The 25,022-nt window shown below is 48.9% G+C and overlaps 1 protein-coding gene across 1 annotated transcript; it reads right to left on the bottom strand.

Moving 5' to 3' along the window:
* Window positions 1–763: 763 nt before the first annotated feature.
* On the bottom strand, window positions 764–18,171 carry gmnc (geminin coiled-coil domain containing). The gene is made up of 5 exons (XM_052018796.1): window positions 18,100–18,171; window positions 14,777–14,951; window positions 10,962–11,047; window positions 8,763–8,879; window positions 764–5,988 (listed from the first exon to the last, which is right to left on the bottom strand). The coding sequence occupies exons 1-5, from the start codon at window positions 18,100–18,102 to the stop codon at window positions 5,377–5,379; spliced, it is 993 nt and encodes a 330-aa protein (XP_051874756.1). The 5' UTR covers window positions 18,103–18,171; the 3' UTR covers window positions 764–5,376.
* Between the last annotated feature and the right edge of the window lie 6,851 nt (window positions 18,172–25,022).

Genomic DNA, 25,022 nt, shown 5'->3' with positions numbered 1-25,022 from the left:
ACACGTAGGCAAATGGGACTAACATAGATGAGAATCTTGGTTGGCATGGACCAGTTGGGCCGAAGGGCCTGTTTCTATGCTGTGTGTCTCTATCTTTCTATTTCCCTTTTGCTGTAAACATACATCTTTAGCAGACAGAGATAGTTCAGGCAGATGATCTCAAGCACTCGCATAAAACACTGTGGGCCTTTATGTTGGCTAAATTAGAGCTGCTATGTAAATGAAAATTGTTGCAGTTCATTCACTGTGAAAGCACTGTCATAGTGAAATGATAAACTTCCAGGCTGTATCTATTGAAACACAAGAGACTGTAGATTTGGAATCTGCAACACACAAAACACTAGAGGAACTCAGCGGGTCAGGCAGCATCTGTGGAGGGAAATGGACAGTCAACGTTTCAGGTCAAGACCCTTCATCTGGGCTGATGAGTCTGAATGAAGGGTCTCAACCTGAAACATTGACTGTGTCCACTTCCCTCTACAGATGCTGCCTGACCCGCTGAGTTCCTCCAGCAGTTTGCCTGAGGCTGCAACGATTGTCGGTTAGTGGTTCAAAGATGTGGGTGAGAGGTTCAGCAACACTTCAAGGGGTTGAATGGCCTCCTTCTGTACCCAGTCTTTTGAGTTTTGACTCTTTATTTAGAATTAATATCCAAAAGCATAACACCATTAGTCTTTTTAATTTTCTTTAGGTTTCAGACAGAACAAAACTGAATGACATTGTACAAAAAAATTATATCCAACTACAGTTAAACTGTCACAAATATTGGCACAATCAGTAAAAAACACTGTTAATTCTCACCAAAATGTTAAAATCTGTACAAAATACACAACTATGTACAATCGTTAGTTGCTTGATTAGAATTCGTACAGCTTCAGCCTCCGTGGCTGTGATCCCCGGGGTGATGGGGAGAGGGTTAGGTTGGTGTGAACAGCATTACTGGTGAGTGGGAGCAGGTGAACAGGCACCAACAAACAAGAGTTTAGCCTATCCCACTCATTCCAGAGCTGGCCATTGGTGGAGGGAAATTCGGTTGGGTGGGGGGGTGGGGGTGAGGTCGCATTAGATCTGCACATCGCAGGTACCACTGAGGGGATACTGAGGCAGGGTGAGTCAGGATGTGGTGAGTGTTTAACAATTGGCCTTCAACCTAAGTCTGGCAGGATTCCTCCTCATTTCTAGCCACTGGCATTTGGCAGGAAGTACAGCCCACTGATGCCTTCCAGAGTTGAATGGCCCGTTGGCAGAGCCTCTGGAGGGTGGTTGCTGGAATTAGTTCCACACCAAGGAGAGATGGCAAGTAATAAAGGAAGTGTGGTCAAGGAGAGTAAATGTTGGGAGAGAGCAGGATAGGGTTTCGAGCAGCCTCTGACGTCTCACACAACCAGCCAGTGATCAGGGATAAGCTGACACAGCCTTACAGGAGTGTTTGAAATTATGAGAGGCATAAATAAGGTGGACGGTAACAGTCTTTTCCCCAGGGTAGGGGAGTCCAAAAGTAGGGGGCATAGATTTAGGGTGAGAGGGGAAAGATTTAAAAAGGACCTGAGGGGCAACACTTTCACACAGAGTGTATGGAACAAGCAGCCAGAGGAAGTGGGTGAGGCAGGTACAAGAGCATCATTTAAGAAGCACTTGGATAGGTACATGGAGGGGTGGGGCTTGGTGGGATATGGGCCGAACGCAGGAAATTGGGACTAGCTGGGTGGGCACCGTGGTCGGCATGGACTGGTTGGGCCGAAGGGCCTGTATCCGTGCTGCATTGCTCTATGCCTCTATAACACAGCAAGTGCGTAGGGCCCAGCGCTCTCCGTCCCAGTGTTCCCCAGCTGAGGTCAGTTATCACAGCATGTAGGGCTCAGGGCGTTGACAGCTGCTCGCTCAGAAAACACCAACCCTCACAAGTGATGCCTATGGCTCAATGGGTAGCACTCTTGGCACCGACTCCAAAGGTTGTGGGTTCAAGTCCAACTCCAGACACTTAGAGGCTTGATATGGGGAGAGCTGTTAACCAGAGGACGGAAAGGACATGAGTGCAAAGAGCAAGGAAGTTCTCCCCTGAGGGATCTGGCTGTGCTCAGATCACTAATAACTCCACCACAAAAGTACTGAATTGGTTTCACAAGTGCTCTGGGACATTAACACAGAAGTGCAGGTATCTCACTGGGAGAATGCTCTGAGTTTGATACTGGAAAGGAAGGATAAGATTGGCATTTAACAAACAGTGAAGGAGGGATCTTTGACACCATGCCAGTGTCGGTGAGAATCATGCCCTGAATACAGCAGTTGATTAGCTTTGGCAGTGTTCCCGAGCAGGATCCTGAATGGAACTGACCCACAGCACTGACATCTCCAGCCCAGACTCCAGATACACGTCTTTACAAAGTAACTTTAACATTAGTAAAATTAATTGGTTAGAAGCAATATTTATCGGGACACATTCCAACACAAAACGTCAGGAAATATCATTTCTTCTCTCATTTACTACACTCATCTATTACTGAAAATGTGAAAATCATACTGGGACACAGTTCCACAGTGACGCTGTACTGGGACACAGTCTCACCACAACACCCATTGGGTAAGGTCTACAACCATTGCCTTGTCTGTATGTGTAGGCTTGCACAGCAAGTCTCACCATACAGGCAGTAGGGACAACCAACATGATCCTAGCCTCATTTAAAAGCCACCGAACCATTTCCCTCATGTGTCACCAGCCAATGGAATAGATTATCCATACTTCAAAATGTGTCCTATTGACTAAAAAGCGCATTGGGATATCCTGAGGTGGTGAATGGACCGACAGCAGAGAAGGGTCATACCTTGGTATCTGTGGTCACATCACTGTTTTCCCCTTATGTGGTACCTAGATCCGCAGAGTTATGTCTGTGACAATGGTAATTTTCCCCATTAGGGCACTTGGCTGTCAAAACCCTCATTTAAAGAGCAGCGAGGTGAAATTTGTTTGGGATTTCATGTCCCACTGAATATTTAATCCAGTGGCACTGGTTGAATGGAACTCGGGGTCAGTTGCTGTCTGTGACATTTTGGAGGGCAGGAACAGGACAGAGTGAAGAGTAGGCTTGCACCTTCTCTCCTCCCCCTTCTGCAACAATGTCCAACACCAATCTCAGATGCTACTCGAGCCGCTGAGCATGTTGCTCCAATCTCACACCACTCTGTTATCAAATGATTTGCTCTCCTCCGACTAATAGTCGCATTCATTAGTTTATAGAATTACGAGAGGCATAGATAGGGTAGAGTCTTTTTTCCAGGGTCAAAATGTCTCATACTCGAGGGAATGCATTGAAGGCGAGAGGGGGAATGTTTAAAGGAGATGAGTGGGCACATTTTTTTTAAATGGTGGGTCCCTGGAACGTGCCACCAGGGTTGGTCGTGGAAGTAGAGACAATAGTGGTATTCAAGAGGCTTTTTGTCAGGCACATGAATATTCAGGAATTGGAAGGATATACACCATGTGCTGGCAGAAGGGATTGGGTTAACTTGGCATCATGCTCAGCACAGATATCGTGGGCCGAAGGGCCTGTTCCTGTGCTGTACTGTTCTATGTTCTATTTATATACAGAACATTGAAACATTCTTTGTTAATCTTTTTAGGAAGGATTAGTTTTAGAATTTAATGACACACAATTAGCCAGTGAATGCACCATTCAGTGCAACAATGGGGCATTGAATGCAATAATGAAGTCTGTGCAATAATGCAACCCAGCTCCACAACATGCAAGCAAAGATTTGTCCCTGGAGATGTTATATTAACAATGGAGGGAAAATAAATGCTGGCATTCCCAATAATATCCACATCCTGGGAAGGAACAAATGTTAAGGAGTATGGATGGACCTAGAAGGTGCAGGAAAAGTTACAAGGATGATACCAGAAATTAGTGTTCAGGAAAGTTTGAACAAGCTGGGGCACTTTTTTGTAAAGAAAAGAAATTTCCTATAGATGAGACAAAGGCCTTAAAACAAGGAGGGATTTTGATCGGGGAGACGGAATGTTTTCTACTACTGTGAGAAGCCACAAGTAAGGACCATCAATATTGGATCATTACCACCAACTATAATAAGGAATTCAGGAGGAACATCTTTAGCTAGAGAGTGGTGAGAATGTAGGACTCGCTGCCACGGGCAGTGATCCAGGATAGGACAGAGATGGATTTCAGGGGGATCTGGAGAGAAGGTGGTGGTGATAAGGACACAAAAAGCCCGGAGATCATGGGCCTGTTCAAATGACCGCATAGGGTCATACAACACACGTTCTTTGGCCAATCCATTCACACTCATCCCAAGTTATTCCACCCAGATTCCCATCAACTCTCCCCAGATTCTGCACATTAAGGGCAATTTCCAACGGCCAATTAACCTTCCAACCTCCACACCTTTGAGATGTGGGAGGAAACCGGAGCGCCTGGGGGAAACCCAAGTGAGAACATGCAAACTCCACACAGGCAGCACCAGAGGTCAGGATCGAACCCGGGTCTACCAGCTGCGCCACCGTGCTGCCCCTCAAATTCAAAGTAAACCAGCCAAATACATTTTCACCAGTCACAACACTGCTGTACTTCACACAGTAATCATCCGTATGTGGGACCCAGGCAGTTTTCAAGAAGAGAATTCGGTCAGAATGATCACCATTCAGTCACTAGTTCCATCCACCGCAGAGGCTAGATCTGAAGTTCGGGTATTCTTGATGATTGCAATGACAGTCACCCTATCTTTTCCACCCCGTTTGTTTGTTGACCACTTTCTCCTGGGAAGAGGTCTCATCTGCCAGGCTTAGATCTGGAAGAGGTTCCCAGAGGCGCTCGCTCTACGCCAGCCAAGTTGTGGTCTACAGTAACAAGTCTCTGCCGCTCCACCTTGCTTGGTCTGCAAGGTAATTCACTCTGCTGGATCCTTACAAAGCCAAGGGAGGTGACATTTTAGGTGTTATTGGACAGGAGGCAGAAAGTCCCAATGCTAATTATTCCTCCAAGGCACCACTGAAAGAAAACTTGCAGGTCCCTCTCTCTACACCAGGCCTGGCAGTTAACGAGTGAAGTCAGCCAGCAAGGACCTTATAGAGAAAAGCTAAGTGCTTCACCTGCACAATTGCATCAGAATCTACTCCCCGAGAGATACAGGACATAGGATGTCTCCAACTAAGACGGGGGCAACGCAACATGCTATCCTAATTTTGCAGTCCATAATTCAGGATTTGATATCAAAGGAAGCTACGATTCCAGTTATCCGTGCAAATTCCTCGAGTCTGCTTCGTGCTAAGCTGGTTTGTGATGCCAGGGGCATCGTTCCTGTGTGTAAACAGAATGAGTAGCGGTGGTGGGGGTGGGGAGGGGAGGAGGGGGCAATGGTCAGTGGTCAGTCCCCCTGGCTGGGCACCCAGGTAAATCTCCAACCTCCTCCATTGTCCCGCTGTACGAAGGCTTGGCCTTGGCAGAAGCTGTGGGTTTTCACATTGCGGTGGGGGTTGAGGGAGGTCGAGAAGGCCACGCAAGTCTTACTGGGGTAAAGAGGTGCCCCGGATGGAGGAGGGAAGGAGTAGGGCGAGGCGGAGACAAGCCCACCACTGCAGGAGGCCTCCAGTTGGCAAGAATTGGCATGGATATCCATCAAGGTGGCAGTGTCCTGGCCCTGATCTGTGGGACCCGTGCAGTAGTCGGGCTCCCTGTCGTAACTGGGGCACACCTCGCTGATAATGGCACTGTAGTTAGCTGAGCAACTCTCATCAATGGTGTTGGCATCTTTCAGTCCCAAAGTCTTCAACACCCAGGTGTCGACGCAAGGAGCGCAGTGCTCCTCCTGCCTAGAGTACAAGCCGCTTTGCTTCTCACAAGCCGAGTCTCGCCGAGCTCTCTTGGAAAGGTTGGTGGGGGCCGCCGAGTAAATATCAGCCTCCTCCTGCCCCTCGAACAGTCGCTTCTTGATTTTAAAGACCCCTCTTCTCTTCTGCCCACTTTGCTTCAACAATTTCTGTTAGAAGAAAAAACAATCATAAGATAGAGTCACACAGCAAGGAAACAAGCTCCTTTGGTCCATCTGATCCATGCTGACCAAGATGCCCATCTAAGCCAACACCTGTGCCTCCCTTAATATTCATCTACTGCACTCGGTGCTCTAAGTGTGGCTTCCTCTACATTGGTGAGACCAAACGCAGACCAGGTGACCGTTTCGCAGAACACCTGCGCTCTGTCCGTAACTGCAATCTGCATCTCCCCGTTGCCGGTCACTTCAACTCCCCCTCCCACACTATCACTGATACGTCAGTCCTCGGCCTCCTCCACTGCCAGGAGAATTCCAAGCACAAACTGGAGGAACAGCCCCTCATGTTCCGTCTTGGAACCTTGCAGCCTAACGGCATGAACATTGAATTCCCCCACTTTAAGTCACCCCCACCCCCTTCCCCACACCCCCCTTCCTTTCCTAGCCTCTTTTTTCTTACCTTTTCCTTTCTCTCCTTACCGTTGACCCATCCCCCGGTGGATCTGCACTCCCCTCCTCCCCCACACCTGCCTATCATTATCTCTTACCAATCCAAGTTTGTCCAGCTTCACCCCAAGAAGGCAGGTGGTCGGTCTAATGTCACCCAAAAGCTGGCACTTAAAACCATGCAAACACCACTGCACCAGGAAAGTTAGCCTAGATCATGTACTTGGGTTACTGATCCCAGAGCCTAGTAACCCAAGCCCAGAGCTCAAAGCCTCCACACTGACTCGTGAGAGTTTTACCCACTCAGGTACTGCTGATCCCAGACAGTGCTTACTGCAGATCCCATTTAAAATATATTTTGGGCAACTCCAAGCCAATTCTACTGAACCTGTGGTGACAAGGTGCCTTGTTGATCCAGATAATTAAAATTATAAAACATTCATGGGTTAGACAACAAGGTAAGGCAATCCAAAATAACATTTCAGGCTTCCTGTTGTGATTGGGGAATGTCTCAGCAACAATGGGCTTGTAGTTGGTTGAGGAATTGTTGTCAGTAATGATATTTTCCTGTCACAGTGAGGGACCCTTCTGAATATGAAAGCAATATCTACTCTGACATTGTGGAAGGAGGTTGCACTGGATGTAACCTGTGTTCGCTCTAGCCTGGGAGTACTTGATGGGACAATGTAGAAAGTGCATTGCACTGTATCCAACCCATGGTGTCCCTGCCCTGGGAGTGTTTGATAGCACAGTATCAAAGGAGCTTTACACTATACCTGACCCGTGCTATCTCTTTCCTGGGAGTGTTTGACGGGACAGCTTTCAATCTTTCCTCACTCTCTAACCCCTGCTGTGGCCAACTGGGAGGATTTGATGGGACAGCCTAGAGGAAGCTTTACTCTTTATCTATTAACATTATTCCTTTTCTTGCACTGTTTATTTTGTAATTTATAGTAATATTTATCGCTTTGCACTTCACTGCTGCCGCAAAACAAATTTCAAGTCATCTAAGTCGGTGGTAATAAACCTGATTCTGATCCGTGTTGTTCCTGTTCTGGGAGTGTAGGGGAGCGATACCCTGTGTCCAACCCATTCTACTTATGAGCCAGAGTGCTCTTTGGACTATCAATCTGCACAGGAGGTTTTAGTCATGGAGCCACAGAGAGACACAGGACAGAAACAGGCTCTTCGTCTGACTGAGTGCACGCCAACCATCCAGCACCAATCCGACACTAATCCCATTTTATTCTCCCCGCATTCCCAATAACATCCCCCCCCCCCCCAGATTCTACCACACATCTACACACCAGGGGTAATTAACAGCGGCCAACTAACATACCAACCCACACGCCTTTGGGACGAGAGGGGAAACCGGAGCACCCGGAGGAAACCCACGTGGTCACAGGGAGAACGTGCAAACTCCACACAGGTAGCACCGGAGGTCAGGACTAAACCCATAGAGCTGGAGTTGTGAGGCAGCAGCACTACCCACTGCTTCACTGCAACCTCTGTAACTGCTCGACATCAACAGTGTTATGCCCAAAATAGAGAAGTGCTCCATCACCCCAGCACTAATGTCTTGTGAATGAGTCTGTCCACAGCCTCCTCTCCTGCCAAGTTGAGGCTAAACATAGATTAGAGGAATATCCCCTCATATTCCACCTTGGGAGTCTCCAACCTGACGGCATCAACATCGATTTCTCTAACTTCCGGTAACCCCTCCCCACCCCACTCTCCCCCCTTTTGTTCTCCTCCCTCCCCTTCGGTTTTCCCTTATACCTCTGGCCCCTTTACCCCCTCTCTTTCCCCTCCCCTGCCCTCCCAACCTGCCCCTCACCCACACCTTCCTCGCACTGGTTCCCCACCTCCTTCCCCATTATTCCATGGTCCACTGTCCTCTCCTGTCAGATTCCACCTTGTTCAACCCTTTGCCTCTTCCACCCATCACCTGCCAGCTTCTCACATCATTCCCACTCCCCCCCCCACCGACCTACCTTCCCCCCCCCTCACCTGGATTCACCTGTCACCCACCAGCTTGTGCTCCTTCCCCTGCCCCTGCCTCCCACCACACCCCCCCCCCCACTTTTATTTCAGCTTCTGCCCTCTTTCTTTCCAGTCCTGATGAAGGGTCTTGGCCCAAAACGTCAACTGTTCATTTCCCTCCACAGATGCTGCCTGACCTGCTGAGTTCCTCCAGCATTTTGTGTGTTGCTCCCAAAATGGATTGTTTCTTACTTCTGGGGCAGGTTGATTTTCTAAGGTGCATTGTTACAAGTGGGACCAGAGCTCCTAGAGCTTAGGGTCTGATGGACACATACCCTCGCCTTGTCCTCCAGAGACTTGACATAAGTAGAGTTCAGGTATTCCCTCAACTTGCTGTTTTCCTCGTGGAGCCGGGCAAGTTCTTCCTCTTTTTGTTCAAGTGTCTCCTGGAGCTACAGAGATAATTACACAAGACCATTATTTCATGCAAGTTGGCCTTTGGAATGTAACCTCCCCAGAATCCTGAGACTTAAGGAGTAGCTGAAGGTTGTTGGGCCCAGGACATTGACTTTAGGAAACCTTCTTGCAACAACCACAGTAATTGATTCCGATGTCTAAACCATGTCATAAGCATCTGGCATGATTCCTGCTGCAAGAAGCTTTCCATTGTAGACTTTTGATATCTTACTGGAGATCAGAATAAACACTGAGGCTGTTCCTTAATCAGTAAAGGTTAATTGGAGAAAGTAAATTGGTGAGTTGGTTTATTATTGTCACATGTACCGAGGTTTACATGCCATCCATTACAACATCACATCAATTCATTTCGCAGTGCATTGAGGTAGTACAAGGGAAAACAATAACAGAATGCAGAATAAAGTGTTACAGTTACAGAGAAAGTGCAGTGCAGGCAGACAATAAGGTGCAGGGTCATAACGAGGTAGACTGTGAGGTCAAGAGTCCATCTTATCAAACTAGGTGACTGTTCAGTAGTCTTAACAGCAGGATAGAAGCTGTCCTTGAGCCTGGTGGTACGTGTTTTAGCAACACTATGACCACTTTGATCATTTTGCATGAAAATGAACTTTCCTTTTGTTCTAATTGTGTTCTTTCTTGTAAAACTTGTATCTAATTTATGTTTAATTTATGATTTTGTGGTGTTATTGTTTTCCCATGTACTACCTCAATGCACTGTGTAATGAATTGATCTGTATGAATGATATGCAAGACAAGTTTTTCACTGTACCTCGATACATGTGACAATAATAAACTAATTTACCAATTTAAACTGTGGTGATTAGGGTTTTGCCAGTATGGTCAAGAACCAAATGGGAAAGGTTGCAAAGCAGGGAAGTGGTAATTATCGAGGAGCTGTTACAAAGAGGTAGCATAGCTGTACGTAGTCAACTGATTGGCCTCCTTCACAGCGCCAAGGTTTTAATAAACCAGGTTCAAAAAAATGGTAAATGGAGTATAAATACACAGTAAATTCAGTTTAAACTACTGGGCTGTGGCAGTTGTATAGGAATGTTAATCAGACTATTCAAACTGGGTTCTAAAGGTAGTGTAACAAACAATCTGCTGGAGGAACTCAGCGGGTCGAGCAGCATCTGTGGGGGGGAAAGGAATTGTCGACATTTTGGGTTGAAACCCTGAATTAGGACAACATGAAGAGTTCTGATGCAGGATTTTGACCCGAACCATTGGCAATTCCTTCCCCCCCACCACCCCCACAGATGCTGCTCCACTCACTGAGCTTCTCAGCAGATTGTGTGTTGCTCCAGATTCCGACATCTGCAGTCTCCTGTGTCTCCGGTCTATTATGACAGTTTTCTCCTGGTACAACTGGCACAGGTACTTGTAATTTAGCAAACGTATTCAGGGCTAAAGAGATGGAGCTGGTGCAGCTACAACATTATGAGTAAAGTGTGCTTGATAAGCTTATTGATCAACGTTCCAAAACTCGTGGCTCAGAGATGTCATTAACATACGAGGAGCGTTTGATGTCGCAGGGTCTGTACTCAATGGAATTCAGAAGGATTATGGGGGAATCTCATCGAAACCTACGGGATACTGAAAGGCCTGGATAGAGTGAACGTGGAGAGGATGATTCCATTACTAGGAGAGTCTAGGGTCTGAGAGCACAACCTCAGAAGAAAGGGGCATCCCTTTAAAACTGAGATAAGGAGGAATTTCTTCAGCCAGAGGGTGGTGAATCTGAGGAATTCATTGCCACAAACGGCTGTGGAGGCCAAGTCATTGGGTGTATTTAAGGCAGAGGTTCTTAATTGGTAAGGGGGTCAAGGGTTACAGGGAGAAGGCAGGAGAATGCAGTTAAAAAAGAAATCAGCCATGATTGAGTGGCAGAGCAGCCTCGATGGGCTGAATGGCCTAATTCTGTTCCTATATCTTATAGTTTTATAATGAACTAAAGTCACTCTGACTGCTCAGTGTGCGTTCAACAGGTAGCCACTGTAGAAGATGCAGTCAGACTAACAGGATACCGCAGGACAACAATTCTTGCATCGCATTACCTGTTTGTTTTTATGGATCTGAGATGATAAATGTGCTGTCCACCTGAGATCATCCTGGGCAGCGGTGTCAAGGATGGAGAAGTACTCTAGTGAGAAATGGAAGCAAATTACTGGACAATGCCAATCACTGAGTAATGCAAACAATATCCTCTCACTGTCTGTCACTTTACCCCATATCCAATATGGCACACCAAATACTGTACCAAAAGCAACAACCTGATCACAATTCTCGCTGCCTTGGTAAAGCAGTCAACATAATCAAAGACCCCACCCACCCCAGACATTCTCTCTTCTCCCCCCTCTCATCAGGCAGAAGACACAAAAGCCTGAAAGCACATACCACCAGGGTCAAGGAGAGCTTCTATCCCACTGTTATAAGACTATTGAATGGTCCCCTAGTACAAAATTGACTCGACCTTACAATCTCCCTCATTATGACCTTGCACCTTATTGTCTGCCTGCACTGCACTTTCTCTGTGACTGTAACACTTTATTCTGCATTCTGTTATTGTTTTACCCTGTACTACCTCAATGCACTGTGTAATGAATTGATCTGTATGAACGGTATGCAAGACAAGTTTTTCACTGTACCTCAGTACATGTGACAATAATAAACCAATTTACCAGGAACTACTAGCACAGAGTTCCAGTCCAGATCCAGTCCTGACCTCCAGTGATGTCACAGAGTTGTACAGTACAGAAACAGGCCCTTCCACCCATTATGTCAATACCAACCTTTTTGCCCACCTGCACTAATCCCATTTGCCCACATTAAATCCAGGTCCTCTATGCCTTGTCCATTCAAGGGAGCTGAAGGACGTGTGCCTTGGTAAACAATCCCAGTTTAGACAAACCACCAATAATACAGGGTCCCAGACTAAATAAATCATCATTATCACTGGTTCCAAGACCAGATAAGCCATTATTATCAGAGGATCCCAGACCAAATAAACCACCTCACATTACAGGTACCAGACTTAATAAATATCACTATTGAATCTCAATCTATATAAACCAACAAAAACATGGGTCCCACGTTAGATACCCATTCCACATCATTGGATCTATTACTTATAAACTATTCCAGATCACTGGGTCGCAGTTTAGATAAACTGATCATTGGGCTCTCATCTACATAAGCTACCACTCTCCAATTTAACTTTTGTACAGTTTGGTAAAACTTCTCACAAAGAACGAGGATACTTATGAGAAGTTTCCTTTGCACAGACTAGCAGGAAGATAACTGGGGTGCAGAGAGACAACCCATTGCCAGAGCAGTCCCAGTGGAGCCCCATGTCCAGAACCCCGCCCAGCTTCTGCCCCAGTCCCAGAAAGAAAACCCTTGCGTATACATGGCACCAACCTCGTCCCTCTCTGGATAAACAGCAGCCAGTATGCACACAGCAATATCCCACCCACAACAACGTGGTAACAACCAGATTTTTTGTTAAGTGTTAATTGAGTTACTAGAGAGCATAGGTTTAAGGTGAGAGGGGACAGATTTGAGAGGGACCTGAGGGGCAACTTCTTCACACAGAGGGTGGTGAGTATATGGAATGAGCTGCCAGAGGAAGGGGTTGAGGCAGGTACGTTAACAGCATTTAAAAGTTACTTGGACAGGCGCTGGATAGGAAAGATTTAGAGGGATGTGCGCCAAACACAAACAAATGGGACAAGTTTAGATGGGCATCCTGGTCGGCATGGAAGAGTTGGGCCAAAGGGTCTGTTTCTGTGCTCTGTGACTCTATGTGAAAATGTTGGCTATTGACTGAGATAACTGCCAGAGACAGCTGCCCTAAGTCTAGGCAAACTATCACTGTGCCCTGTCTCGATAAACCAGTATTATTGGTGGATGGATAGCAGACTGAATAAATGAGACCATAAGATATCAGAGCAGAATTAGGCCATTCGGCCCATCAAGTCTACTCCACCATTTTTAACCCCATTCTCCCACCTTCTCCCTGTATTAACTCCCTTACCAATCAAGTACCTATCAATCTCTGCCTTAAATACACCCAGTGACTTGGCCTCCACAGCCCTCTGTGGCAACGAATTCCACAGATTCACCAACCTCTGGCTGAAGAAGTTCCTCCTCATCTCAGTTTTAAAAAGATGTCTCTTTATTCTGAGGCTGTGCCCTCGGATCCTAGACTCTCCCACTGATGGAAACATCCTCCCCAAGTCCACTCTGTCCAGGCCTTTCAGTCCATATCACTGATCCCAGTCTAAATAACTGTCATTATTACTACTTCGAAAGAGTGCTCTTCAAGTCAAGCACCAAGGGGAAGTCATAGAGTCGTAGACTCATACAGCATGGAAACAGACCCTATGGATCAACTGGTCCAAGCCGACCAAGATTCCCATCTAAATTAGTCCCATTTGCATGCGTTTGACCCATATCCCTCCAAACCTTTCCTATCCATGTACCTGCCCAAGTACCTTTTAAATGTTGTTAATGTACCTGCTCAACCACTTCCTCTGGCAGGTCATTCCGTATACCCACCACTTTCTGGGTGAAAATGTTGCTCCTCAGGTTCCTATTAAATTTTTTCCCCTCTCACTTTAAACCTGTGCCCTCCAGTTCTTGATTCCCCAACCCTGGGATAAAGACATCTATGCCCCTCATGCTTTTATACACCTCTATAAGATCACCCTTCATTCTCATCTGCTCCAATGACAAAAGTCCCAGCCTACTCAACCTCTCTCCATAACTCAGTCCCTCGAGTCCCAGCAACATCCTCGTAAATCTCCTCTGCGCTCTTTCCAGCTTAATGGCATCTCTCCTATAGCAGGGTGACCAAAACTGAACACAACATTCCAAATGCGGCCTCACCAACGTCATGTACAACTGCAACATAACGTCCCAACTCCTATACTCAATACCCTGACCAAGGAAGGCCAGCGCCAAAAGCCTTCTTCACCACCCCGTCTACCTGTGACGCCATTTCAGGGAATCATGTACTTGTACTCCTAGGTCCCTCTGTTCTACAACACTGCCCAGGGCCCTACTGTTCACTGTGAAAGTCCTGCCCTCATTTGTCTTCCCAAAATGCAGCACCTCACACTTATCTGAATTAAACTCCATTTGCCACTCCTCAGCCCACTTACCCAGCTGATCAAGATCCCTCTGTAAATCCTGATAACCATTCTTCACTGTAAATGACACCACCTATTTTACTATTATCTGCAAACTTATTAACCATGCCTTGTACATTCTCACCCAGATCATTGACATCAGTGACAAATAGCATGGGCCTGGGAACACCTCCAGTCCGAGAAACAACCTTCCACTCTCTCCTTCCTACCACCAAGCCAATCCTCCCCAACCCTGCAGCGCACCTCTGAGAGAGACGGCCTGGACAGGGGGCTCCCGTCTCGGCAGTGAAACTTCACCCCAGGTCGGGGATGCTCACTGAGCTAATGTCAGCAGCCCCGAGGCCCCGTCTTGGTCTGAGCCGATGCAGCGACGATAAATCAGCGGGCACTCGAGGCGGTCCACGCGTCTCACGCCAGGGGGGCGATTGCAGGTTTAATGTTTAGCCCGGGTTATTTATGGTGTCTCTCGGGCGAAACGATCCAAAGGTCGATGCAGCAGAGTGTGCAAGGAAATTAGATTTTTAAAAAAGAGGATGCAGGCAGAGAAGCGGCAGATTTGGAGGGGACGGGGGTGGTTAAATTCTCCTGGTCTGGGGCTGGGGGTCTGCAAGAAGGGGAGGGCTGCATGCACCAAGGGTGCGACCACCGGAGGCTGTGCACCGGCCCGGGGGCCCGGCCCTGCCACTCGCTCGCTGCCCCCCAAGTGCTGCGGGTCTTACCTTGCGGCGGAGCTTCTTGCCGGCTGCCTGAGCTGTTGTCCAGGATACCGCCCGAACATTGGGAGTACCAGGTTTCCATGGAAATGTCAACACTGGCTGACGTCGAGAGCAAAGAAGGGTGCTCATAGCTCTGGTCTCCTACAAAGAACTGGTCCTGGCAGGAAAGGACTGTGTTCTGTGGATAGAGAGGGGGAGAGAGAGAGAGAGAGAGGGGGGGGGGGAGAGAGAAGGGGGTAGGGGAGAGGGGGAGAGAGAGAAGGGGGTAGGGGAGAGGGGAGAGAGAGAAGGGGGCAGAGGGGGAGAGAGAAGGGGGTAGGGGGAGAGGGGAGAGAGAGAAGGGGGCAGAGGGGGAGAGAGAAGGGGGTAGGGGGAGAGGGGAGAGAGAGAAGGGGGCAGAGGGGGAGAGAGAAGGGGGTAGGGGGAGAGGGGAGAGAAAGGGGGCAGAGGGGGAGAGAGAAGGGGGTAGGGGGAGAGGGGGAGAGAGAGAAGGGGGCAGAGGGGGAAAGAGAAGGGGGTGGGGGAGAGAGAAGGGAGCAGAGGGGGAGAGAGAAGGGGGTAGGGGGAGAGAGAGAAGGGGGTAGGGGGAGAGAGAGAAGGGGGTAGGGGGAGAGAGAGAAGGGGGTAGGGGGAGAGAGAGAAGGGGGTAGGGGGAGAGAGAGAAGGGGGTAGGGGGAGAGGGGGCGAGGAGTGAGGGGGAGAGAGGGGGGATGGGGAGGGAGGGGCGAGGGTGGGGGAAGAGGGTAGACAGGGGAGAGAAAGGCGGGGGAGGGAGCGGAGACGGGAGGAGGATGGGGAAAAGGTGGACGGGGAGACACAGGAAGGGGAGAGTGTGCACGGGGAGGGAGGGAGGGAAGGAGGGGGAGAGGGTGCACGGGGAGAGAGGGATGGAGGGTGGACGGGGAGAGGGGGGAGGGAGGGAGTGGGAGAGGGTGGGCGGGGAGAGAGGGAGGGGAGAGGGTGCACGGGGAGAGGGAGGGGAGAGGGGGAGATGGAGGGAGGGAGTGGGAGAGGGTGGACGGGGGAGAGAGGGAGGGAGGGAGAGAGAGAACAGAATGGGAAAGCGAGAGGGGAGGAGAAGTGAAGGCGAGGGGAGGGGGCGAGAGGAGAGGGATAAAAAAAGGCAGGAGGAGGAGGGGGCAGGGAGTAGGGAGTGGAGGGAGGACGGGAAAGGGGTAGGAGGGAAGGGAGAGGGGAGAGTGAGAGAGGATTTTACACACAAACACACAACATAAAAGATAATGAGTAAAGTTGTCCGGCGACCGACGTGTTTTCGCGGGTTGGACCCTCGCCATTGCCAGGGCTGGCGTGTGATCGCCTCCCTCTCTCTCTCATTTGCTGGATTGTGACCATTTGTTCGGGGCTCCCTCTTCACTAAAGTGCCTCCAGCTCCCGAGCTGCTGTTGATTCCAGCGCGGGGGTTCGGCCCCGGTTCCCTTCCCCCCCCCCCCCCCCCCCCCCCCCCCCCCCCCCCCCCCCCCCCCCCCCCCCCCCCCCCCCCCCCCCACCCACCACCCACACTTCAGATCCCGGGAAGGACATTTGGGAGCGAGGAACTTCTTTCACCACACAAGCTCCCACCTCCCAGGAGGGGACAGATCCCAGATCCTAACACCACTACCCACCCACCCCCCCCCCCCCAACCTCCCCCTCCCTGGTCCACTTTACAAGAGCCAGAACTTTATTCTCAGTTTTACAAGTTGGCGTGCGGAATGCCTGAGACCACCGGCGCTTGAAAGAGGGATCAAGGGGGAGTCAGAAAGACACAGTCTGCAGGCGGGGAGGGGTGTGTGCCAGACGGAGACAGTCTGAAGGGAAGGAGCCTCAAACTGGGAGGGGCAGAGGAGAGAATAGACACAAAACCCGACAGGGGCGGGAGGGGACGGACACGGTGAGGCGGGGAGGATGGAGGGGAGGGGGGAGTGAAGGGGGAGGGGAACAAAGAGAGGGAGGGAGGGGTCAGAGGGGTTCAGAGCCGGGAAGGAAGAGTGGGGAGGTGTTGAAGGAGGAGGAGAGAGAGTCAGACAGAAACAGAGGGAGAGGCGGGCGATGGAGAGTTTGAAAGAAGGTTGTAGAAATGGAACTTGTGAAAGACGGGGAACACACAACGGAGGTAGAACAGGGGGGAGAAATGGGGGGGTTGAGGGAGGAGGGGGAGTGAGGATTGACAGGATAAAGGGGGGGAGAGAGAGAGAGAGAGAGAGAGAATAGAGAGAACGAGAGACTGACCCTGGTAATGTAGTGAAACACAATCCCACTTATTCGAGCGTTAGTTTCGAGGTTCCACACACATTGAACAGGAAGAGTTGCTCTCTCGCCCACACACTATAAACAAAGCTGCCACAACCATCAGATTATAGTGGAGGAAATATTCCATTCTAAGTGTACAACCCTAAAACCGCACACCGTATACCTCCTGTGACCGCACGAAGTGGTTTAGGAGTTTGGAAAATATGTCAAGGTTTTCGTTTCGGTTCTGCTGCTGGGTTTGGAGAGGGTGGTCCTTCAGGGCTTGACTCGGGAATGAAAGACCCTCGGACCTCAGTCCAATTCAGCTCATCTCCTCCCGCACTAGCGCAGGTCTCGGCGTATATTCCTCCTGCATTATCGCCCTGGCGGGTTTCGCCTGCGCTTCCCGAAACCGGGAAGCGGAGAGGCTTCAGCAGCAGAGAGAGAGAACCACTGGGCAAATGGGCTTGAAGATCACACTTGAGTCAGTTTATCACCGCGATCTGATGCTCCTCTAAGCAAAAGAACCCCCCGAACAGAATCACCTAGACCAAAGTGCAGCCTGTGCGACTCACAGCTTCGTCTAAAACAGGGGGATAAGTCTAGAGGGAGCGCCAGACACGGTTGTGTTTTGACCTGCGAGTGTACTGTGTGTGTGTGCTGTGGAATCGGGAGACTGCAGCCCACAACTCCACAGCGTTCTAACCTCCTCCTCTCTCAGTCAGCTCGCTTCTCTCTCCACACAGCGTCCCTCGCAGGGTGAGAGACTTTGCTCATGGCCTGACTGTGATGAACACAAGATTTCTTTCAGCTGCTCCCGGGGAAGGGAGCTGGAGGGAGGGGGGCGGTGGTGTGTGGGGAGAGAGATTCAGCATTCGCGAGAAAGAAACAGAAAAAGCCTTTTTCTGTGACTCTGGGAACAGATTTTTTACAACTTGCTGAGAGTTTGACTCGCGAATTCAGGTGCACGACTGCAACTAGGCTGGAGGCTTGGTTGGTTTCGAAGACTATCTCTTGATGTTGCTTCTTCAGAAAAAGTATATATTATTAAAACGAGCCAGTCCCTCTACTTTGGCCACCCATTCAAATCCACTTACCATCCTGAAGAGTACTGTGAAAGGGCAGTGCAGGCAGTCAGTCACAGAGACAGGCGCACACGTTCGGTTTAAAACTCCACAGCCCTTTAAACCGACCTCGGAGTGCGGCCCCAGGGTGGTGCTGAGCTCTAATCTAAATCAGTGACGCCTCCCGGACCAGCTCGACGAGCGATCTGATTTGGTGCAAAAAGCTGTCAACTTTGTGACGTGCGATGGGCAGCAAACCTGCTGAAATAAAAGTCAAGCAAGCAAGCCAGAAGGAAGCCCTCAGTTTGCTGGGGAGCTGCCGTTCCTCTGGGCTACACTGTTCTCTTTATCTCCATTGCATGACGGAATTAACTCCCGAAGATACAAGAGCAGGACTCCAAAATAGACTCTGCCGCCCGCCGCGCGTACTGTTGTGGTTTAGAGTGCACAGGGGTGCGGTTTTTATTTTAATCTCAGAGAACCGGGTAAAGGCGAGATTGTAATGCCAACACGAAGACCAACTGGGAGTGGGCGTAAGACATCTTTGTATAGCAGGGTTTCTTGGGCGCCCGGCACCAGTGGGGAGGGAAGGGGTGAGGTTATCTCAATTAGAGAGTTGTCTCCGAGAGAGCGTTTAATAGCCTGCTGTCAGAGGAGGGAGTGAACCGGTAACCTGACCCCGCCCTCTCTGTGAGACAGTAAAATCAACCCCAGAGGATGCGTGAAACACCGGGGAAAAAAATACACCGACATATGGAAAGTTGACATCTCATTCTACCCTGGAGAGTGTTTCATTAAGTTAACCCATCAGGCATTTTACATGAATATAATAGGACAAATCTTTCCGCATTAGCATTAACACAACACGATTTAACCACTCTGCTAACGTGCTAAGGTTAATTACCAACCTACATCATGTCAATTCTGTTCGGCTCCCCTTGGAAGGGAAGGTTGCAAGTTATCGGATTAACCAGGAGGAGCTCAATTCTCCATTTTCTGGTCGAATTAAGCTCAGTGAAATGAACACTTAAATATTTAGATTATGGAAGGAATCGAGGGAACCTTTCAAGTCAAAATGGTGCAATCTGTTTTCTTACGGTACTTCATGTATGTAATAACCCCTAAATCTGCTCATTCTCCATCTTCTTAAGAATAGGTTTTGAAAAATCAATGCACACGCGTAGGTAAACAAATGATATCTGCCTTCATTCACCGGCGCCTTTTGAACTTGTGTTAACAAGTGTATCCATTATTCGGGTACGCAAGAAAAAAAGTTCGCTTATACATCAAATTACAATTGGAACACAGAGTTTAAATTTACTCCATGTGTCATCAGAAACATCTGGATGCAGAAACGTTAAATGCTATGAGTGAATGTGTCAATGAATAGTAATGAAATTTTAAATTATTTATATGTTTTGATGAATATTTTATTTTAATGCATCTTTTTTCTTTTTTTGCATTAGTCCTGTGTGAGTACTGGGCTGTGCTGCTGACTTATCAGAGTAACTGTGGAGGGATCTGGGCATTGGATGGATGCTGGCTGCTTCCCTCTACAGTACAACCTGGAGCCCTGTGAGACCTCAACTCACGTCGGCTCGGGATGAAATCCTCCAAAATAACTCAACAGAGACACAATTTTATCGCCCAGGAACAAAAAGGTGCAGAGAGGGGCAACGCAGCGATCGATCTGGTGCCTCTGCCTCCTCAGGGGCGCCCGCCCTTTTGCACAATCCCAGCAAATTGCCCCCAATATCGGCCTAAAACTCCTCGAGACTGCCGCCATGTTGCAGAGTTGAAAGGTTAAAGCCTGGTTGGGGTTGACGTCATCACCTTGCGTCCACTTCCACTCCAAACTTTTTGAAAACTTTATCAAAAGTTTGCTAAAATTCACATTGCCCATCCCCCACCCTGATCTTGATGCCCAGGGAAGTCCCAATCAAAATTTGCACTTATAAAAATTAATTGCATTGCTGAATTGCAGCAAATTCTACCTCTAAGTGGCTGCAAACGGACCACAGCCCAATCTGGTCTAAGATCCATTAGATTATATCTATTTTATTCTGTTTTGCTTTGTAGCCAGAAAATTATTATCATATTCGATACCATTTGGACGTATTCCGTTCATTGCAAATTCTCTTTACATATTCATGCGACGAAAGGCAAGCAAGTAAGTTTTTCCAAGACAAAAAAATATTTTTTTGCTTATGATTATTGAAGAAATATGAGCAAATTCGGTTCCTGGGGCATAATTCGTTTGACTGCATCATTTAATAACCATGCTACGAATTTTTGCAAGATTTTGCAATTATTTTTGATCAATTTTAAGACAATAGTTCCTGCAATCGCCAATGGTTGCAAAACATTTTATTTGCATGGACGCAATTTATTCAAATATGATGCGAATTGCAATAATTAGATACCAAATACACGTAAACAATAGGAATTGTTCCAGGCATCGTTCTTGTGTTATTTGCCATCTTCAGAAGATAAAAATTTGTTTCTTGGAAAAACTTGGATTTACCTAAAATATTTAAATGAATTGCAATAAAACAGGAGAAATTGTGGCTTTTATTTTGTATATTTCAGACACCGCCCCCTAATGGTGCGGGGAATTGACTTGGCAACTTGTCTACATGTGCAGGGTCAACGGATGCGCTGGGAAAAGAGCCCGCAATGATGTATCTTGAGACGGGAATGATGGGTTCTCCAATGGTTCGAAGGCTCTGGTGGCTTGACGCAAGGGTGGCGGTCGGCGGAGAGGAAGGTGTCGGGAGCTAGGCGTGGGTGCTGGGCATCACACCGTGTCCAATACTGAGGTCAAGTGGTGGCCGGAGGAGGAACATTCGATGGAACTGTTAATTCAAACGAAAACGAACGGCTTCATGCATGAGGTCCAATTTGCCCCCAGTTCATGGATACTGGAGGGTTCGATAGAGCGAGGTTCTCTTTCTGAACATTAATGTGTCTCTCTGCACCCCCGCTACCCACGGAGCCGCTCGGTACTTCACAGAGTGCGCTGGGAAGAGATTTATCGAATAACCCGGAGTCTTAACGAATAAATTGGGACCCGGTACAATTGACCTGAAATTGAGAGGTTGCTGGGCTGGGAGCTGTTCCTAAGAGCTAGCACCGACGCGATGGGTCGAACAGCCTCTCCCTTGCCTCGCATCATTCTTGGATTCGAAGTTTCAGGACGGGTGTTTCTGTTGGATCCGGTGCCGACCCGTGTCCCTCCCGTTCCCAGATCGAAACTAACGGCGATGAGTGCGATTTCTCCCCGGGGCTCGGCACGTACAGGCGGGGGAAAGGGTCCGTACAGGCGGGGGAAAGGAGTCCGTGTAGCCGGGGGAAAGGAGTCCGTGTAGCCGGGGGAAAGAAGTCCGTGTAGCCGGGGGAAAGAGTCCGGGCAGCCGGGAGAGAGGGTCCGTACAGGCGGGGGAAAGGGTGGGTACAGGCGGGGGAAAGGAGTCCGTGCGACCGGGGGCAAGGAGTCCGTACAGGCGGTGGAGAGGGTCCGTGTAGCCGGGGGAAAGGATCCGTGCAGCCGGGGCAGAGGGTCCGTACAGGCGGGGGAGAGGGTCCGTGCAGCCGGGGCAGAGGGTCCGTACAGGCGGGGGAGAGGGTCCGTGCAGCCGGGGGAAAGGATCCGTGCAGCCGGGGCAGAGGGTCCGTGAAGCCGGGGGAAAGGGTCCGTGAAGCCGGGGGAAAGGGTCCGTGCAGCCGGGGGAAAGGGTCCGTGCAGCCGAGGGAAAGGATCCGTGCAGCCGGGGGAAGGAATCCGTACGGCCGGGGGAAGGAGTCCGTACGGCCGGGGGAAGGAGTCCGTGCGGCCGGGGGGAGGAATCCGTGCGGCCGGGACAGCACGTTGGGCATCCCCGTGTCCATGTGCCCAAACGTGCACCTGCCCGTCTTCACAACTAATTTCCCACTTCTAAATGCGGAGATTATTAATAGCATCTTGTCTTGGGCTGACTATTAACAGAAGTTACGCATGCACTGGTTTAAAACTTCAGTACAAAAAATAGACCCGAATCTGCCCGCATTACATTTAGAAAGAGTGAGTTCGAGTCGGGTGGATAGGAGGGAGCCAGCGGCTCCGCTTCACCGTCCACAGCCCAGAGCTCACTGTCCAACCGAATCCACTCCGACAACCCCGGTCACCAGCGGACTGCCGTTCGTGGGAGCTTGCCGTGCGCAGTCTGCCCTCTGAAGTCCCCAAATTACAATTACTTCACCGGCTCCTAATCCCTTCCACATCAAGCGGCGCCGTTGTCTCCTCATTAGGAACAGACGTGGGCCACTCGGTCCCTCAAATCTGCTTTCCCATTGAACAAGGTGACCTCTGATCTGATTTTAATCCCAGCCGCTGACTCCCGTTTACCCCCCAGTAACCTGTCTACTTCTTACCAAGAATTTACCTATCTTAAAGATATTCCAAGACCCTCAATGAGCAGTGGATGCATTGTCCCAAAGATTCGCTCCCCCCCCCCCGAGAACTTTGCCCCATCTATCTTAAATGGGTGACCCCTTATTTTTTAGTTCACAATTCACATATTGAATGAAACATCTGAATCTGCTCCATCCACCCACCCACCCGGGACATTCTCTCTTTTCTTCCATCAGGTAGAAGATACAGGAGCCTGAGGGCACGTACCACCAGGTTCAAGGACAGCTTCTACCCCGCAGTGATAAGACTATTGAACGGTTCCCTTATACCATGAGATGGACCCTGACCTCACAATCTACCTTGTGACTTTGCACCTTATTATCTACCTGCACTGCACTTTCTCTGTAACTGTGACACTTAACTCTGTACTGTGATTGTTTTTACCTGTACTAACTCAATATAACTGCACTGAGTAATGAATTGATCTGTACGATCGGTATGCAAGACAAGTTTTTCACTGTACCTCGGTACAAGTGACAATAATAAACCAATACCAATATATGATCAAGGGGTCTTGATATGTTTCAGTCAAGACCTCTATCACGATCCTAAACTTCAGTGGATACAAGCTTAGATTATCCATCGTTTCTTTGTTCATTAAAGAAATGTGAGAGGCAAGACATGTTTTTAACCTGCTTCCTCCCAGTCATTTTCCCAACTGAGTGGTGGGTGCCTGGAAGGGGCTGCCAGGGGAGGTGGTGGAGGCAGCTACAACAGCAATGTTTAAGAGGCATTTGGACAGACACAGGAACAGGTGGGGAATGGAGGGATACAGACTGTGTGCAGGCAGATGGGATCGGTTCAGATTGGCACTGTGGTTGGCGGGGGACATGTTGAGCTGAAGGGACTGTTCCTGTGCTGTACTGTTCTATGTTCTAGCGTCTGCCTGGAACTTCGTTGAGTGAGCTCGGGCTTTTCTCTTTGGAGAGAAGGAGGATGAGAGGTGACTTGATAGAAGTGTACAAGATGATAAGAGGCACAGATCGAGTGGACAGTCAGAGACTTTTTCCCAGGGTGACAATGGCTAACATGAGGGGGCATAATTTTAAGGTGACTGGAGGAAGATATAAGGGGGATGTCAGGGGTAAGTTTTTTACACCGAGGGTGGTGGGTGTGTGGAACGCACTGCTGGCAGAGGTTGTGGAGGCAGATACATTAGGGACCTTTAAGACACTCTTAGATAGACACATGAATGATAGAGAAATGGGGGGCTATGTGGGAGGGAAGGGTTAGATAGATCTTAGAGCAGGGTAAAATGTCGGCACAACATTGTGGGCCAAAGGGCCTGTAGTGTGCTGTAATGTTCTATGTTCCATGATACTGCAAATCTTTCTATGCTTGGTACATCCAGTATGCCCAGAGCAGATACCATGGGCATTAAATTGGTGTAACGGATCAGTTACCCATTACAAGAATGACCAGGAATTGTTCTCTATTGATCAGGGGTCTACATCCGCAGATCTTTCTCTGATGCTTGGGTTTAATTCAAGGTTGAAAAACACGATGATGCTGGAGGAACTCAGCAGGTCAGGCAGCATCCGTGGGGAGAAGCAGTCGGTCAACGTTTCGTGTCAGGGCCCTTCTTCAAGACTGAAGATAGGAAAAGAGGAAGCCCAATATATCGGAGGGAAAAGCAGAGCAGTGATAGGTGGACAGAAGAGGGGAGGCGGGGTGGGCACAGGGTGGTGATAGGTAGATGCAGGTAAGGGATGGTGATAGGCAGGTGCGGGGGAGGAGGGGAGAGTAGATCCACCGAGGGATGGGTCAAAGGTAAGGAGAGAAAAAGTTCCTCCAGCATCATAGTGTTTTTCATCTGGATTCCAGCGTCTGCAGTCCTTTAATTCAAAGTTGTTTTGCTGCTTCAGTGAGTTTCCTAGAAGGCCTCATATATGTTAATAATATCAGGGTGGGAGCAGTCCAGACTGTGGAACCATTAATGGGTTAGTGAAGTTGGGGTTCATACATACCCCAACTCCCAAACATTCCTGGTGTCAGTCTAATAAGCTGTCTCCAAACCGCTTCCAACATATTGGCACCCTTCCTTAAAGAATGCTGTTACCATTCGGTACTACAGACGCAGTCTCGCTAATGCCCGATATAACTGATCCATGATCTCCTTACTTATGTATTCACTTCCCAAAACAATAATCGAAAACATGGTTAGCTTTCTCAATTACTTGCTGTACCTAAACACCAGCCTTTTGCAAATCACACGCCGGGACACCCGGATCCCTCTGCATCTCACAGCTCTGGAATCTCTTGGATAATGCTTCTTCACCAACTCAGTCAAAATGGACAATTTCGCATTTCGTACTTCATATGCCAGATCTTTACCTAATCTATCTATACTCTGTTACAGCCTCTTCACATCTTTTTCACAACTTATCTTCCAACTTATTCGGCATCTCCCCTTTGATCCTCACAAATTTTTATGTATGCACCATAGTAAGCATCCTCTCCAAATACATCACCGCTTGGTACGGCAACTGCTCTGCCCGGGACCGCA

The sequence above is a fragment of the Pristis pectinata genome, chromosome 6 (genome assembly GCF_009764475.1).
Source record: "Pristis pectinata isolate sPriPec2 chromosome 6, sPriPec2.1.pri, whole genome shotgun sequence".
Lineage (NCBI taxonomy): Eukaryota > Metazoa > Chordata > Chondrichthyes > Rhinopristiformes > Pristidae > Pristis > Pristis pectinata.
The sequence above is the reverse complement of the archived record's forward strand: the minus strand, read 5'-3'. Positions and strand labels throughout refer to the sequence as shown.